Genomic DNA, 19008 nt, shown 5'->3' with positions numbered 1-19008 from the left:
CCGCCTCTCAGTTCGCCTGCGCCGACTGAAGACAGGTACGGCGCAGGCGCCAGATTTTGAATGCAAACAGGGCCAGCAGAGAGAGATCCCGTCCGCTGGCCCTGTCAATCAACATGCGGAGGGGGCGTCTTTAGGATAGGAGGATGCGGCTGCTACCAGCAAGTAGCCGCCCTACTTGCTGGTAGCAAGGTAATTTGCATATTTTAAAAGTATATTTTTAACATAATCCGCTGAACCAAAATGATTAATTACAGTATGTATGCATAAATCGCAGTATAGGGATTAAAAGTAACAAAAAAAAAAAAAACTGTTTAGTGGGGTGACAGAAGCCCTTTAAGCTTTACTTAACCCCTTAGTGACCACCAATAGGCCTTTTTAAGCGCTGCATGGGCAGAGCGGGGGCTCGGCTCTCACATGAGAGCCACGCGCCTGCCCTAACAGCTCGGACTGGCAAGAGTGCTGATCCAGGCTGTTTAACCCCTTACATGCAGCGGGTAATGACGGACACCCTCTCTCTCCCATCGGCACCCTGCTGGCTGGGACCTAGTGTAGGCCCCCAAGCCTACCTTGAGTGTTCCTCAGCAAATTGCAAAAATGCAATTCAATATAGAGACATTGCATTGTGTTTTAGAAGCAATCAAAAGATTGCCTGTTATAATCCCCTTGTGGGACTATTAAGTGGTTAACAAAAAGGGAAAAAAAATTGTTAAATTGAAAATATGCTTTTTAATGACAAAAATCGCTAAAAAAATCTCCTCCACATGTTTGGTATCGCCGCGTCTGTATCGACCCGCACTACACATTTAAAACTGGCACTGGGTGCGCCGAAGTAATGGATAGGCCTGCACCTCTTCATAATGCTGGCAGAACCACCGCTGGCATCTAAAATGTCGGTCCTAATAAATGTGCCTCTATATGTATTTGGTATCGCGGTAATCGTAAGAACCCAGAGAATAAAGATATCATGTTAGTTATGTCAAAAAATGAACGCTGCAAAATTTAGAACGTAAAAACTCACTGGCATTATTGCTGTTTTTTCAGATAGTTATATGTACCCCAAAATGGCACCATTAAAAACTACAACTTGTCCTGCAAAAAAACAAGTTCTCATACAGCTATGTAGACGGAAAAATAAAAAAGTTATAGAGAGGATGAAAAAAGGAAGAAAAACGCTTGGTTAGTAAGGCCCAAAACAGGCTGGTCTCTAAGGGGTTAAAGGGAAACTCTAGTAAAATACCAATTATTAATATGAATGTGGAACCTTTTGTCTTAAATAATTTATTTGTGTTTTCTAATAAAAATCAATTTATTTTGAACACAGCCTTAGGCTACATGCACACGAACGTTGTTTGTTTTCGTGTCCGTTCCGGTTTCTTTGTGGATAGGATGCGGACCCATTCATTTCAAGGGGTCCGCATCAGTATGTCCATTCCGTTGCCCCGCAAAAAAAATATAACATGTCCTATTCTTGTCCGTTTTAGGCATTGTTACAATGGTTCCGCAAAAAGAACAAATGGCATACGGATGTCATCCTTTTTTTTTTTTGGTGGATCCGCAATTTTCGGACCGCAAAACACATACGGTCGTGTGCATGTAGCCTAAGACTGGATTTATAGGTGTCCAACCCCTAAAAGCAACACCAAAAATGCAGAAATTAAAATGCATATAGTACCACTGATGACCACCAGGTGGCTGCAGAGAGCATTAATTTACAATGCTGCTTTGATATGTATGTGACTAAGGCCTCTTGCACACGACCGTATGGCTTTTTCAGTATTTTGTGGTCCGCAAAAAACGGATCCACAAAAAATACAGAACAGCTGGCCCCTGATAGAACAGTACTATCTTTGTCCTTTAGGCCTCTTGCACACAAAGTTTTTTTTTTTCCGTTTCCGTACTGTTTTTTTGTGTTCCGCATACGGACCATATACGGAACCATTCATTTCAATGGATCCGCAAAAAACGGAAGGTACTCCAAATGTCTTCCGTTTCTGTATTTCCGTTCCGTTCAAAGATAGAAGATGTCCTATTATTGTCCACATAACGGACAAGGATAGTACTGTTCTATCAGGGCCCAGCTGTTCCGGAATGCACACGGACGTCATCCGTAGTGCTTCCGTAGGGTTCCGTTCCGTGCTTCCATTCCGCACCATTCTGCATCTCCGGATTTGCGGACCCATTCAAGTGAATGGGTCCGCATCTGTGATGCGGAATGCCCACGGAACGGCACCCGTGTATTGCGGATCCGCAAATGCGGTCCGCAATACGGCAACGGGGTGCACACGTTTGTGTGCAGGAGGCCTTATCCACATTATCCCCTTAACAGTGACAGCCACAGAGCCCCCACAACAGTGACATGCACAATACCTTCATAACAGTAAGAGCCATATAATCTCTCTAACAGTGACAGCTACAGAGCCTCCATAATATTGACAGCCACAGAACTTTTATAACATTGACAGCCAAAGAGCCTCCATAACATTGACAGACAAAGAGCCTCCATAACAATGACAGCCACAGAGCCTCCATAACATTGACAGCCACAGAGCCTTCATAGCAGCGACAGCTACAGAGCCTCCATAGCAGTGACAGCCACAGAGCCTCCATAACATTGACAGCCACAGAGCCTATTGATTGCCACAGAGCCTCCATAGCAGTGACAGCCAAAGAGCCTCCATAACATTGACAGACAAAGAGCCTCTATAACAATGACAGCCACAGAGCCTCCATAACATTGACAGCCACAGAGCCTATTGATTGCCACAGAGCCTCCATAGCAGTGACAGCCAAAGAGCCTCCATAACATTGACAGACAAAGAGCCTCCATAGCAGTGACAGCCACAGAGCCTCCATAACATTGACAGCCACAGAGCCTATTGATTGCCACAGAGCCTCCATAGCAGTGACAGCCAAAGAGCCTCCATAACATTGACAGACAAAGAGCCTCTATAACAATGACAGCCACAGAGCCTCCATAACATTGACAGCCACAGAGCCTCCATAACATTGACAGCCACAGAGCCTCCATAGCAGCGACAGCTACAGAGCCTCCATAGCAGTGACAGCCACAGAGCCTCCATAACATTGACAGCCACAGAGCCTATTGATTGCCACAGAGCCTCCATAGCAGTGACAGCCACAGAGCCTCCATAGCATTGACAGCCACAGAGCCTCCATAACATTGACAGCCACAGAGCCTCCATAACATTGACAGCCACAGAGCCTCCATAGCAGTGACAGCACAATACCTTCATAACAGTAAGAGCCATATAATCTCTCTAACAGTGACAGCTACAGAGCCTCCATAATATTGACAGCCACAGAACTTTTATAGCAGTGACAGCCACAGAGCCTCCATAGCAGTGACAGCCACAGAACTTTTATAGCAGTGACAGCCACAGAGCCTCCATAGCAGTGGCAGCCACAGAGCCTCCATAGCAGTGACAGCTACAGAGCCTCCATAGCAGTGGCAGCCACAGAGCCTCCATAGCAGTGGCAGCCACAGAGCCTCCATAACATTGGCAGCCACAGAGCCTCCATAGCAGTGGCAGCCACAGAGCCTCCATAGCAGTGACAGCTACAGAGCCTCCATAGCAGTGACAGCCACAGAGCCTCCATAGCAGTAGCAGCCACAGAGCCTCCATAACATTGGCAGCCCCAGAGCCTCCATAGCAGTGGCAGCCACAGAGCCTCCATAGCAGTGACAGCTACAGAGCCTCCATAGCAGTGACAGCCACAGAGCCTCCATAACATTGGCAGCCACAGAGTCTCCATAACATTGGCAGCCACAGAGTCTCCATAGCAGTGGCAGCCACAGAGTCTCCATAGCAGTGGCAGCCACAGAGTCTCCATAGCAGTGACAGCCACAGAGCCTCCATAGCAGTGGCAGCCACAGAGCCTCCATAACATTGGCAGCCACAGAGCCTCCATAGCAGTGACAGCCACAGAGCCTCCATAGCAGTGACAGCCACAGAGCCTCCATACCATTGACAGCTACAGTGCCTCCACAGCAGTGACAGCCACAGAGCCTCCATAGCAGTGACAGCCACAGAGTCTCCATAGCAGTGACAGCCACAGAGCCTCCATAGCAGTGACAGCCACAGAGCCTCCATAACATTGACAGCCACAGAGCCTCCATAGCAGTGACAGCCACAGAGCCTCCATAACATTGACAGCCACAGAGCCTCCATAGCAGTGGCAGCCACAGAGCCTCCATAACTATAACAAAGTGTGCACATGACAGGTAACGTCTTCCAGACCAGCACTATACTAATTACAGTAAAAGGCTTCCAATAACTTGGTAAACCTGGTGATGTGGAATAGTAACATTATTTCTATAGCCCCCTGTATATTGAATTACAGGAAGGCGGAATGTAATTGACCTAGGCTGAAGCGGAAAGTTGAAAAGTGGCCAAAGACAATCCTGATCGATAAATCACTCACTGTAATAAAGCCGCCTGGAAAGTACTGGACATAATCTCCTCTTTGAAGTTGTGTATACAAACCATAATCGAGTTAAAGGGAACCCGTCATCCACTTTATGCTGACCTCACTGAGGGCAGTATAAAGTAGTGACAGAAATGCTGATCTCAGTGGTGGGTCACTCATCAGCTAAAAGTAAGTGGTTGCCGAGAACCAGCATCATAATCATTGCAGTGCAGGCCTTGATAAGAGTCAAATCTACCTGAGAAGAGTCCTGGTTATTCCTAATCTCCTGCTCTCCCCGATCTGCTGATGACTGGCAGTTCTCTCCTAGAGAGAAAGGGAGAAAACTAGGTAGAAGACTGTCAGTCATCAGCAGGTGGGCAGGAGAGCAGGAATGTATGAATAACCAGGACTCTTCTCAGGTGGACGTGACTCTTTTCCAGGCCCAGTCTGCAAGGATTGTGATGTTGGTTCTCGGCAACCACTTACTTTTAACTTTTACATGACAGACCTCTGAAATCAACTCACCTGTCTCTACTTTATGCTGCCGTTAGTATGGACAGCATAAGGTTGATGACAGGTTCCCTTTAAACTGTGACAGTGTATGATGGTCAATAAAGTGTACCATCGCGGATAAGGCTCCCCAGGACATTCATAGCCCCTAGGGACCTGCACAGTACCTCCTGCTATGATAGTTATACCTATATTCAAGGGAGTTTGTCAGCAGTTTTGACCCTCAAAACTACTGACTGTGCTATATACGTGATGGGGGCGAGCAGGTTAATTATACCAGGGGTGATGACCATGCAGCTTCCAGCAAGAAATCTGTTAATCCCATTGGCGCTGCGATTGCAAGTGTCATAGAAGTGGTCCCTTCCTGTTCAGTGCCCTTGGCTCTAAGTAATGACTGTAGCATCCAACCAAGAGGCTGCTAGAGCCACTACTCAGAGCAGAAAAGAGGAGCAATGGACGTGATCAGTGCACTTTGTTCACAAACTGCCTCCATGTCACGGGAGAGATTATAGGTTTGAATTACTTGGTCATGCAACCGGAATGACTCTCACTGCAGGTACCACTACATTACTCCCCCATCAACAATAAAGTGCAAGCAATTTTGACGGTCAAAACTGCTGACAGACTCCCTTTAACCTGAACCAGAATTTCTGCTGAAACTAAAGGGCATACCTCCAAACTTTGTTAAAATGAAAAGAGGGACAAGAGCAGTGGTTGACATAACGTGCCATGACAAATGTTTTTTTACATTGCATTTTTTACAATTCCTGTTCATACAAACCCAATCCTACCCGGTCCCCTATGTATCCCCACATAGCGATCGTAAGGATGCCCCCAGACAATTACAATGCTTCCTTAGTGCCCCTCATACAGTAATGATGCCATCTTAGCGCCCCTCACACAGTATGATCTCCTTTTAGTGCCTACGATAATGATGCCCCTAAGTGCCTTCCCATGCAGTATGATACCCCCTTAGTGTCATCATGCACTATGGTGCCACTTAGTGCCTCCTCCTTCTCTATTATTATGCCCCCTTAGTGCCCCTATAAGGTAGTATACCCCTTAGTGCCGCCAAGGAAGTATTATGCCTCATTAGCACCCTTATGAAGTATTGTGCCCTCTTTGTGCCTCCAGATTTAATACTGACCTAGCCCCGCTCCCACAATATATGGAGCTCACCTCTCAGTGCAAGTCTCTTCTGGTCTGTGCTGCCTACAGCTTAAGGCCGAGTTCACACGAACGTGTGTGACCCGTGCCCGTGCTGCGGCCCGCAAATTGCCTCATCGGATCGCGGACCCATTCAGTAGGTCAGCCACATCGGATCGTGGACCCATTCACTTTAATGGGTCCGCGATCCGCCCGTTCCGCAAAAAGATAGGACATGTTCTATCTTTTTGCGGAACGGAAGTACGGGACGCAACCCCACGGAAGCACTCCGTAGTGCTTCCGAGGGGTCCCGTTCCGTGCGGCCGTTCCGCAATTCCGGATTTGCGGACCCATTGAAGTGAATGGGTCCGCATCCGTGATGCGGAATGCACACGGAACTGTGGCCGTGTATTGCGGATGTGTGAATGGAGCCTGACAGTCCCTGATTTTAGGGACAGGCCACTGATCACACACGTTCGTGTGAACTCGGCCTAAGGCTTTCTGCACACGAACATTTTTTTTTCCCGCTTACGGGCCATTTTTTGCGTTCCGTATACGGTCCGTATACGGAACCATTCATTTCAATGGTTCCGCAAAAAAAACTTAATGTACTCCGTATGCAGTCTGTTTCCGTATTTCCGTTTTTCCGTTCTGTTGAAAGATAGAACATGTCCTATTATTGCCCGCAAATCACGTTCCGTGGCTTTATTCAAGTCAATGGGTCCGCAAAAAAAACGGAACACATACGGAAATGCATCTGTATGCTTCCGTATCCGTTGCGTTTTTTCCGGAACCATCTATTGAAAATGTTATGCCCAGCCCAATATTTTCTATGTAATTACTGTATACTGTATATGCCATACGTAAAAACGGAACGGAAAAACGGATCCGGAAAAAACGGCCTGCAAAACACTGAAAAAGCCATACGGTCGTGTGCAGGAGGCCTAAAACAGTTGTGATCACATCACGCCTTCACAAGGCTGCCGGTAGCAGTGGTCGCATGCAAGTTGTATGGTGGATCAGTGGGATGACTGGTTTCTGCCTCACCAACGTATTTAACTGTATCTGTATCCTGAGGACCTAGATACAGATAAAAGCAGGAAATGCTGCAGCCCACCTGGGACCACAGGACACTGCCTAAAATCAGGGACTGTCAGGCTCCATTCACACATCCGCAATTCCATTCCGCATTTTGCGGACCCATACATTTCTATGGGGCCGCACGACGTGCGGCCCCAATCCGGAATTGCGGACCCGCACTTCTGCGTCCGCAATTCCGATCCTGAAAAAAATAGAACATGTCCTATTCTTGTCCGCAATAGCGGACAAGAATAGGCATATTCTCTTAGTGCCGGCAATGTGCGGTCCGCAAAATGCGGAACGCACATTGCTGCTGTCCGTCCGCGGATCCGCAAAACACACACGGATGTGTGAATGGACACTCATGCTGAATCCAGGACAGTTGGGAGGCATGCTCAGGAGATATACACAGGCACTTCTAGTAAGTCTCCGTACAGGACTGATCTCTTTAGAGAGACCCAGGACCCTGCGTAAACTGCATCCAAGGCATCGCACTGAGCCAGACAGAATCCTACTCCATACTGATGAGGGGCAAACACCCAAAAACAGCTACAGATGTATATTTCGCTTGGCTATATTCCCCTTTTTCATATCCCAAGGCTTAGTTAAAAAGTTGCATTCCACAAAGTGGCACTAGTGAGATGGTCCTCTTTCCTTGGGAAATACCTCTTTGTATATCCCCTCCATCAGTAATGTCTTCAGTCTACTACTGATCTTCAGGTTGTAAAACAAAACATGCATAATAATTGCTAATGCTATACTTATAAATTAGAGATGCTTGGCAAATACATTTTGTACAAAAATACAGTGTTGTTCTCAGCCATAGCAACGTGCCCCTGCGCTTTGGGATGTGCTGACTGACCCCCTTTTTCTTTGCAGTTTGTACTGGAGGTGTGGCTGACACCTCAGTCGTGCACTCCTCTAGCTCGTCTGCCCCATAGGCTGATTTTAATTAGTGTGAGTATATAGCTTGGCCTGCTCCCCCTCCCTCACTCACTGGAAACCATTTGGCACCAGGAGAGGTATAGTGTGGACTCGCATTGCATCAGGAGAGGTATGGAGCGGGCTCGGCATGCATGTTGGTACCTGGATATTATGGAGGCCATTTTGGCACCAAAGATGACAGAAATAAAAGCAGGCCCAGCATGCATGTGGAACCTACACTTCCTGAATTGTATGGTGGCCGTCATGGCACATAACAGGTAGAATTTAGTGTTAGGAACCCGTCTTACAGAGATCGCCTTGACGTGCGGCAGACTGGCTCAAATAATTTTGCACAAAATGATTTGCCAGGCATCTCTAATTTATAAGTATAGCATTAGCAATTACTGTGCATTTTTGTACTTTATTTGGTTTGCAGAGAGCTGCTGCATTGCATGTGGTGTTCTCAGCCATAGCAACGTGCCCCTGCACTTTGGGATGTGCTGACTGACCCCCCTTTTTCTTTGCAGTTTGATCTTCAGGTTGTTTTGTAGAAGACACCACCCCCAGGGGAAGGGGACAGAATATTAAGTATGCCCCCTGTAGACCCTTAGATCGTAGGATCCTCTTCTATTGCTTGTGTGACCTTGTTGCTAGATATAAATTGCTGACAGGTCCCCTTTAAGAGTCCTTGTATGGAGGTCGATAGAGTAACCAGGGATAAAGAATAAGACTGTCATGGCTGGTGGCAGACTGAAAGGCGGAAGGAGACAAAGTATTAGGAGGAAACCTCGGAGAAGGTGGTGATTATACGTGACCCCCTCCTTCTGATTTCCTGCTATAATGTTTGGGGGGGGGGGGATTAAAGCAACTAAGGCGTCTCTTGCTCTTTCTGTCCCAGAATGCCCTTCGCCTGGCTTTTTCTCAAAATCTGTTTCTGGCTGTGCTCCCAGATCCTGTCCCTGAGTCTCTCTCCATTTTACAGTCTGCAGTTCGGCTCCCTCGCTGTCGCTGTGAGTACTGTAATGGCCTGAGTGGGGTTCTGCACTGCAATCTCTTTAAATGTGGGTGTTGCTCACTATATGGGGGGGCTGCTGAGGCTTGGGAGGGGGTTAAAAAGATTTTTTTCGTGGAATTGATACGGGACCTTCAGCTGAAGGCCATGACATTTTACCGGCTATGCCAGTGCATGCAATAGCTTCTCACGTCAACTTCAAAGCAGATCCCCCCAAACCCTCCCCTTCTATCTGCAGAGAAGCTATCGCTACTGTATCAAAAGAGCTGGTAATGTAACTATATAGACAGGTGAGAAAGAGACATGTTGACCTTTCCCTGTTCCCAGAGGTCAGAAGAATACTCAACTCAGGTGGCAGTGCCAGGATGTCCGACACAGCGCCACTCTGTGGTAGGAACATGGAACAGCTACTTAGTCTTCATAGGACATGACCCTCATTCTCCAACACATAGGGGCAGGAAAGTACAGCAGATGATGACCTACAATTTTTTCCATTATAGATGTTGTCGGTTCTGGCACAGAGGTCGCCGCTTTTGGCTAAAATGAGGGTTCTAGGAGCCATCGGCGTAAGAGCAGCCCACAGCCACGGGGACCACGGTAAGTGCTGGGAATAAAATCATACGACAGTAGGTAAGGGTTTCACAAGAGGAAGTGAGGCACAGAATCGGGTGAGAAGGAAGACAAAGAATGAGGTACCAGGCATGAGTTTTGTGCGAACCATTTGTTATACGGAAGGAACTGTAGATGGCCCAAAATGATGTGTGCGGACCATAAAAGAGCCTCAAATGAGGCATGGGATACAAATAATAATGTTGGAAAAGTATGGAGGGCCTGGAATGCCATGTTAAACTGGTAATAAGTTTGAAGAAGAGGGAAGGATCCTTGAATGAGCTACCTCTTATAAGATTTGTTAAGTAGAGAAGAGCTCTGATGGGTACCTATCAGAGATCCAGAAAGTCAGGAGAGCCCCTGAATGGGGTGAAATACTGTAAACAATGTTTAGGTAGAATGAAGGAATGGATTGACTCGTCAGGTAGGTAATTAATATTTAGGAAGATAGGAGTATCTGCATTGAGAATTAAAGCATCTATATTAAAACAAAGTGATGGGACATCGACACTGACCTGAGGCTTCAGACACAAATGAAAGAGGCACAGAATGAGGCATGAGGCACCTGTGATAAGAATAAGTAATTATCACATGAAATAAGGTGTGAGGCACTTTTATTGAACTCTGTGGGTTAAGTGTCCGAGAATGAGACATCAGGCAACTAATTGACAAGGACACAGGCCAACGTATAAGGCACCAGTAATTAGACAAGGAAGTTAAGACTGAGGTATAGGAAGTGATACTGGCACAAAATTAAGAGCGAGGCACCTGTAATAAGACACAGGTCATTATGTGGGCATAGAATGAGGCATGAGGTCAGGGGCGGATTGGGAACTTAAAGGAGTTTTCTCATCTCAGACAATGGTGGCATATCGCTAGGATATGCCCCCATTGTTTTCTAGGTGCGGGTCCCACCGCTGGGACCCGAACCTATATAGAGAACGGTGCCCCGAAAGTGAAGGAGAGCGCACTGCGCAGCCGCCCTCGATTCATTTCTATGGGGCCGCCGAAAATAGCCGAGTGCTGGCTCGGCTATTGCCATCTGCCCCATAGAAATGAATGGGAGCATGGGCCGCGCATGTGCGGCACGCTCCCATTCACTTCTATGGGAGAGGCGGGGATTAGCGCTTGGTGGTGGACGGACCCCGGGAAATCTGGGGTCCTCCAGCCACAGCGCTCCCCGCTACTTTCTCGATATAGGTGCAGGTCCCACCGCATCAGACAATGGGAGCATATCCTAGCGATATGTCCCCAGGTCTAAGATGAGAATACCCCTTTAAAGTGACCCTGGGGGGAAAAAAAGTGGCCCCAATGTTGTAGGCGGGTCACAATCGACAGAAGGTGGTATTTAGAATACTATCCCACAGACCCAAATACCCCAGTGCGGCACAAAATACCTCTCCAGAACTGTCCCTCTTCAATGGCCATCAATAGCTGCCACTTTCTGTCCTCCTCCAATTGTGTCTAATATGGAGCAGGATGCTTGAGATGTGGGCCACAGCACCTGGACTTCCTCTAATAATGACCCTTATTGTTTCCCTAGTAGTATGTACCCAGCCAGCAACAATGAGGAGGGCTAGGGTGGGCCTATGGCATCGGCCCAACAGGGAAATTCCCTGTAGGGTCTATGGCCAATCCCCCCCCCCCCCCCCCCCCCCCCCCCGCATGAGGTGCATCTTAGGATACAGACAGGGTAAGGCAGCTATTTTGTAGGCAGCTAATAAGAAAAAGGAATTGAGAAAGGCACATTAGTTGCCTGTTATAAGTTGCTTAAGCAAGAATGAGACGGGAGGTACCTGAAGCAAGAGATAAGATGAGGACAGTGAGTGGAAGGAGCGTGCCATGGGCAGAGTGCCATGAGTCATTAGTGAATACTGTACTACAGAGCAGTTTCTGCAAGACCATGGGAAGCACAAGTATGTGACCCTAACGTCTTCACTTTGAGCTTACTAATCTGTAGTGCCTTATAATGATGTTATTAACAAAGTCAACAGTTCCTCCATCAAAACCCCCTAAAAACACTAAACGGCACATCATGGATGATAGCTAAATGGAGAATTTCAAGGTAAGGAGACAAGAAACCCTTACTGTTATTTCTTTACCGGTAAAGATGAACAAGCTTACATCTTCCCTAGATAGTCAGTAATCGGGGCTATTTGTATTTAAAGAGCTTCTCCTGGAATTATTTAAAATGGATGCAAGCAACATGTCCTAGAATGTGAGAAGGACTGGTGGGTTCTACTTCCAGAGTTGCCTAGAGGGTGAGAGGTCGAGGCCACACTACACACTATACTCTGGCACTTGCCTATACTACACATTCGTGATGGCTCCTGTCAGGCTGCTCAGCCATGATGGCATTTCATAGGTAGGATCGCATCATTACCATTTATTGTAGAGCAGTGTACTGAGGCCCTAGACAGCTCCACAACTGGCGGCAAGCAACTACGCAAGCAGTTGCAACCAGTCCTACTGACATTCTAGGACAGGTTGCTGGCGGCCATTTTAAATCCTTCCTGAAGAACCCCTTTAAAGGGCAATTTCAGTAACCGCTGATATTATCATCGATCATCAATAATACAGTAATCCTTTCTGAATTACTATACGGGTATACTGCCTCATATGTGCAAGAATATACAGTAACTACGACAATCCTGCCCCCATGTACAATAATATAACTACTATAATAGTTCCTCATATGTGCAAGACTATAACTACTATAAGGCCTCTTTCACACGAGCGTGATGGATTAGGTCCGGCTGTGTTCAGTGAAACTCGCACCATTTTGCAAGTTCAGTCAGTTCTGTCTGCGATTGTGTTCAGTTTTCTCCGAATGCAAAAACGCATCGCATCTGCACTTGCTTGAGGATGCAATGCGTTTTTCACTGAAGCCCCATTCACTTCTATGGGGCCAGGGCTGCATGAAAAACGCAGAATATAGAACATGCTGCATTTTTCACGCAACGCAGAACTGATGCTTGAAAAAAAAAACGCTCATGTACACAGCCCCATTGAAATGAATGGGTCCGGATTCAGTGCGGGTGCTATGCGTTCACATCATGCATTGCACCCTCACGGAAAACTTGCTCGTGTGAAAGAGGCCTAATAGTGGATAAACCTAATATACTTTATTGATACTAGTTAAAAACAGGGGGAATATATAACATTTTTCACTCATATAAAATCAAAAATACCTAATAATCGGGTTGGGTCTATTTTGCATGCCCATTCCGATATTGAGGTGGATTACAAGACTAAATTGTGTGGATGGTGTCTGTAGGTACTGTAAGTATGAGCACCTAATGGTCAGTATTCTGCTCACTGGAGTATAACCAGCTCCCACAGACTGACACTGACCCCTTATATATGATTCCCACCGGATGGTTATTTATGCCAACAACCAGCCAAAATGGGAAAACTCTCAAGACACCTCACCACCTGCCTACCACTAACAAAAGCTCCCATATACAGTATGCTGCATCACAGGCATGACGCGCTTCATCAAAGAATCATCAGGAGTGGATGTAAAGCAAAATCAAAGAGCATGTAGTGGAAACATATGCTGCCACACTGGTGTTCTGTGACAGCACCTCCGGCTCTGTAGCGGCCGTGTAATACTATAATAGTGGCCCCTATGTACAAGAATATAAATGCTATAATACTGCCTCATATTTGCAAGACTACAACTACTATAATATTTGCCCCTATGTACAAGAATATAACTACTATAACACTGCCCCATATGTACAATATAATTACTATAACACTGCCTCTTATGTACAAGAATATAAGTACTATAATACTGCCTTCTAGGTACAAAAATATCGCAACAATACTGCTTCTATGTACAAGAATATAACTACTATAATATTGCCTCCTAGGTACAAGAACATAACTACTATATTACCCCTATGTACAATAAATAATTATTTTAACACTGCCTCCTATGTACAAGAATATAACTACTATAATACTGCCTCCTATGTACAAGACTATAACTACTATAATATTTGCCCCTATGTACAAGAATATAAGTACTATAACAGTACCTCTTATGTACAAGAATATGACTACTATAATACTGCCTCTGTGGGACAAGAATATCATGACTATAATACTGCCTCCGAAGTACAAGAATATAACTAATATAACACTGTCTCTATGTACAAGAATATAACTACTATAATACTGCTTTCTATGTACAAGAATATAACTAATATTACCCCTTATGTAAAAGAATATATACCTGCTATAATACTGCACCTATGGGCATATGAAAATATTACCAGTTCTAATGGCATCTCTTACATCATTAGATGCAGTACCATATTACACCAAGCCGGCATATTTTGACCACCGGACTCTTCCTCTGCCTGACATCCCCTTTCATGATGGTCTGAGCTCCCAGGAAACTGCGCTTAAGGAAAAGGAGAAAGGACCTTGGACGCAGCTGAGTGCAGAGGACAAGATATCACGTAATGTACAGTGTGTTCAGGACCAGTGGTCTACTAGTTCCCATAAGCATTCTGTTTGACTGGTATGGCCATTTGTTTAGCATGTAGTGCCAGAGCTTAGTGATGAAAATCTCTGGGATTTCTAGACACCCTGCAATTTTTGAAATTGCCACAGATCCAAGCCTACAGACCACCATTATGATCTGTTGATATGACCCTTATATATGATACCCAGCAGACTTTCTCTATGGCTGATGCCCCCTTAATCTGAGGGCCTTCCTTAATTGGGTGCGTCTTTAACCCTACCTTTTTTTCATTGCCACTCAGTTTACCGTATCAAGTTTAACCAGACATATGCAGAGATGAATAAACCGACCAATGAGTGGAAAACTGTGATTGGTGGCATCCTCTTCTTGTTTGGCGTAACAGGACTCATAGTGTGGTGGCAGAAAGTACATGGTGAGAATACTATTGGAAAACTGGCTTCTTTGGGGGACTGTCTTGGGGTAGGACTAACACCATGTTTTCTGTCTGTGTAGTCTTCCCTCCTCTCCCGCACACCCTCCAGGAGGAGTGGATACAGATGCAGATTCGAAGGATGCTGGACATGCGCGTGGGGCCCATTGAAGGCTTCTCCTCCAACTGGGACTATGAGAAGAATGAGTGGAAGAAATGAACCGTGATCTTCGAAGGAACTAGATCCGAGCCAGCACAAACTCTCCATATAGAACCTAACCGCAATGTGTCCATGTACTAACTAGTTCAACAATAGTCCGTTATTAAACTCTTGTCAATGAATCCACGTAACACGGGTGTAAAAGCGTCTTCTGTCTCTCATAACAATGCCATGGTCTGCAAAATGTAGGCCTGCAGCCGCTGTGAGCCTGGATCCTGAGTTACATACTATATGATGCTCCAGAGCTGCACTCACCATTCTGCTTCCAGCACTGGGTAAAATAAAATTACTTGTTTAAGCACCATCCCTCCGAGGACCTCCTCCCCCACATTGTTTATAAGTATTTGAAGGAGGGGCCTCCACGAGTCCCCTCAGTTAGTTTAGTGACGTGAAGGACTTGCTTAAAAGGGGGTTGTCTCATCTCGCCATTACTAAGTCAAGATTAGAGATGGCCAGTTCGCAGTGTTCGCCAGCAAACACATGCGATCTGCCATCTTAACTGACAAGTCCGGCGAGGCACAGGTAAGTCCTTATCTGTGCCTGTGCGCGAGCCAGTCTGAAATGAAATGCGGTCTCCCGGAGCAGGCCGTTCCGAGAACGGCCCCCGGAGGCTGTTCTCGAAACTACCTGCTCCCGGTGAACGCATTTCATTTCAGACCAGCTCGCGCACAGGCACAGATAAGGACTTACCTGTGCCTCGCCGGACTTGTCAGTTAAGATGGCAGATCGCATGTGTTTGCTGGCGAACACTGCGAACTGGCCATCACTGGTCAAGATAAGGCACGGTCCTGACCACCAGCCAGGAAACGGACAGTGGAGAACGCCGAAGCGTGGAAACTATGCCATTTCCTATCCGGCTGGTGGTCATGACTGTAACAGTGAGATGAGACAACCCTTTTAATAAGTAAGATTAGGGGAGGGTCAGTTGGAGATGCAAATGCATGAGTGGTAGGGGAAGACAACCCTCAGTAAGGCGGTTTTCCTAGGTCCTATAAATTAGAAAAGGTTATATGCATGGTGGTCACATTGAACATGGCCCACAACCATCTATCAGTGCTGAATGCGGCTCTTGGGGTACAAAAGATTGGGGACCACTGGCCTGTATCATACTTCACAGCTGCACTCACTATCCTGCTGGTGGAATCATTGTGCACATGTATTACACTCCAGAGCTGCACTCACTGTATACATTTGTTACTTAACCTGTATTATAGAGCTACACTCACTATTCTGCTGGTGGAGTGGCTGTGTAAATACATTATTTATCCAGAGTTATATCAAGTATTATACTCCAGAGCGGCACTCACAATTTTTCTGGTGGAGTCACTGTGTATAAATACACATTACGTATCCTGTACTGATCCTCAGTTGCATCCTGTATTATACTCCACAGCTGTATTCTCTATTCTGCTTGTGGAGGCACTGTGTACTTATATTACATTATTTATCCTGTACTGATCCTTAGTTACATTCTATATTAGACTCCAGAGCTGTACTCACTATTCTGCTGGTGGAGTCACTGTGTACATTACTTATCCTGTACTGATCCTGAGTTACATTCTATATTATACTTCAGAGCTGTAATCACTATTCTGCTGGTGAAGTCACCATGTACATACATTTATTATCCTGTATTATACTTCAGAACTGCACTCAAGATAAGAAATACAATGCATTTAGAAAGGTGGAGGTTTGCTTTAAAGGGGATTTTGAGTTTGGACAACTTGCCTCTGTTATCTTTAGGGGAAATAAATGATTCATGAGTTATTCAATGAAATAAACTGGCCACCCATCTGGACCCTCAGAATCAACCGCTTCCCATCACCATATGCCAGGGGTGGGCAACCTGCGGCACTCCAGCTGTTGTGAAACTACAACTCCCAGCATGCATACTTGCTCTGCTTTTCTCAGAAATAAACTGAGTATGCTGGGAATTGTAGTTTCACAACAGCTGGAGTGCTGCAGGTTACCCACCCCTGGCATATGCTTTCTGGAGAACTCCTTTAATTTACCAATCACATTTTCCTGCAGCTTACTGTCAAATATCCAGAGCAGGTCAAATATCCAGGAGACAAAATAATTGTATTAATGGCATTTTATTGAAACTTGTTACATGGAAAATCAAAAATATGTAATAAATAAAACTCATATCTGAGTTACAGTAATCATCCCGACAATAGTTATATTAAAAAATAAGTAAAAATGAAATAAAGACAGGCAGGAGTAATCTATTACAGAGAATGCGTTTATTATTTTGACAATTGAATCTGTTGATGTGAAATGATCACGGATCAGATCTTACTGATCATTACTGAATATAAACCAACCAATCATTCCTATGTGAAGTGCGCACAGTCTCTCAGCGGAGGGCGGACATTGATGATTCCACATATAGGGGGCAGAATCGGCATCACCTCTAGGTGACTGTTTTGTGTAAACAGGTCATGAACCTATAAGGCTCCATTCACACGTCCGCAAAATGGGTCCGCATCCTTTCCGCAATTTTGCGGAAAGTGTGCGGACCCATTCATTCTCTATGGGGACGGAATGGATGCGGACAGCACACAGTGTGCTGTCTGCAGCCGCAATTGCGGAGCGCCCCCCCGATTTTGGGTACGCAGCTCCGCAAAAAGATAGAGCATGTCCTATTCTTGTCCGCAGCTTGCGGACAAGAATAGGCATTTCAATGGGGGTGACGGGCTGGTGTGTTGCGGACCCGCAATTTGCGGGTCCGCAACACATCACGGACGTGTGAATAGAGCCTAAGGGTCAGAGTTCCGTTTTTCTGATGCAGAGCTCCAAACCCCTGGGGACACAGAATTACATTGCCCTAGGCCTCTTTCACACGGGTGTCCTAGATTTGCTCCAGATGCGTTGCATGTGCATTGCGGGAAACCTGCGCGAGTAGGCACACAATTTCAGTCAGTTTTGACTGCGATTGCGTTCCGATGTTCAGTTTTTTCCACACGGGTGCAATGCGTTTTGCACGCGTGTGAGAAAAAACAATGTGGTACCCAGACCGGAACCCGGACTTCTTCACTGAAGTTCGGGTTTGGTGCTCTATTCATTTTATTATTTTCCCTTATAACACGGTTATAAGGGAAAATAATAGCATTCTTAATGCAGAATGCTTACTAAAATGTGGCTTGAGGGGTTAAAAAATCTATATATATAAAAAAATTATAATTAGCTCACCTCATCCACTTGTTCGCGCAGCCGGCATTGTCTTCTTTCTTCATCTTTCAGGACCTGCAAAAGGACCTTTGATGACGTAATCGCGCTCACACGTGTTGAGCGCGATTACGTCATCAAAGGTCAAAGGTCCGTTTGCAGGTCCTGAAAGATGAAGAAAGAAGACAATGCTGGCTGCGCGAACAAGAGGGTGAGGCGAGTTAATTTTTTTTTTTAACCCCTCAAGCCACATTTTAGTAAGCATTCTGTACTAAGAATGCTATTATTTTCCCTTATAACCGTGTTATAAGGGAAAATAATACAGTAAATTGACTTATCAATTTACTTACATCATCTCCTAGCAACCATGCATGGAAAAAATTGCACCGCATCCGCACTTGCTTGCGGATGCTATGCGATTTTCACACAGACCCATTAATTTCTATGGGGCCTGCGTTGCGTGAAAAACGTAGAATATAGAACATGCTGCGATTTTCATGCAACGCACAAGTGATGCGTGAAAATCACCGCCCATTGAAGTGAATGGGTCCGGAGTCAGTGCGGGTGCAATGCGTTAACCTCACGCATTGCACCCACGCGGAATTCTCGGCCGTGTGAAAGTGGCCTTATACTTACGAATAAAACGCATTATACAGTAGTCTCTTCCTACTGGTGGCCGCAGAGGATCTGGAGCTCTGTATCAGATAAATGGAGCCCCAACTGCTAGAACGATATATTAAGATAAGAAAGCAATCAGCACAGGATATTGAACCTAAAAATGATCTGGTGAAGACTTTATTATTTAGCATGATTTAGACTGGTGATTAAGAATTCTGACATTGTATTACTATTATTTTTTAGGTTTATATCGCTTTTATTTTATGCAGAACACATTCACAATAATCTGGTTATACAATTTATGGTCTCCTGGAGACTGGGTCAGCAGACCTCAGACTCCTTAGGCCTCTTTCACACGAGCGTGGCTGATTGGCTCCGGATGC

The 19008-nt window shown here is 45.7% G+C and overlaps 1 protein-coding gene across 2 annotated transcripts; it reads left to right on the top strand.

Moving 5' to 3' along the window:
• The first annotated feature begins 8953 nt into the window (after positions 1-8953).
• LOC121005916 lies at positions 8954-14967 on the top strand. 2 transcript variants are annotated; one of them, XM_040438751.1, is made up of 6 exons: positions 8973-9098; positions 9428-9490; positions 9601-9697; positions 14023-14181; positions 14488-14619; positions 14700-14967. In XM_040438751.1, the coding sequence occupies exons 1-6, from the start codon at positions 8988-8990 to the stop codon at positions 14834-14836; spliced, it is 699 nt and encodes a 232-aa protein (XP_040294685.1). In that variant the 5' UTR covers positions 8973-8987; the 3' UTR covers positions 14837-14967. The 2 variants fall into 2 exon arrangements, with proteins under 2 accessions (XP_040294687.1, XP_040294685.1); XM_040438753.1 differs by lacking the exon at positions 9428-9490 and having other exon boundaries at positions 8954-9098.
• The last annotated feature ends 4041 nt before the right edge of the window (positions 14968-19008 follow it).

The sequence above is a fragment of the Bufo bufo genome, chromosome 6 (genome assembly GCF_905171765.1).
Source record: "Bufo bufo chromosome 6, aBufBuf1.1, whole genome shotgun sequence".
Taxonomy (NCBI): Eukaryota; Metazoa; Chordata; class Amphibia; order Anura; family Bufonidae; genus Bufo; species Bufo bufo.
Note: the sequence above shows the minus strand (reverse complement) of the source record. Positions and strands in the feature narration are given on the sequence as shown.

Excerpts from the sequence above, each read along its gene's own strand:
- LOC121005916 (XM_040438751.1), top strand. The coding sequence starts at position 8,988 with ATGCCCTTCGCCTGGCTTTTTCTCAAAATCTGTTTCTGGCTGTGCTCC. Across the intron at positions 9,099-9,427 it reads TCGGCTCCCTCGCTGTCGCT|AGGTCAGAAGAATACTCAAC; the intron begins GTGAGTACTGTA and ends CCCTGTTCCCAG. Across the intron at positions 14,620-14,699 it reads GTGGTGGCAGAAAGTACATG|TCTTCCCTCCTCTCCCGCAC; the intron begins GTGAGAATACTA and ends CTGTCTGTGTAG.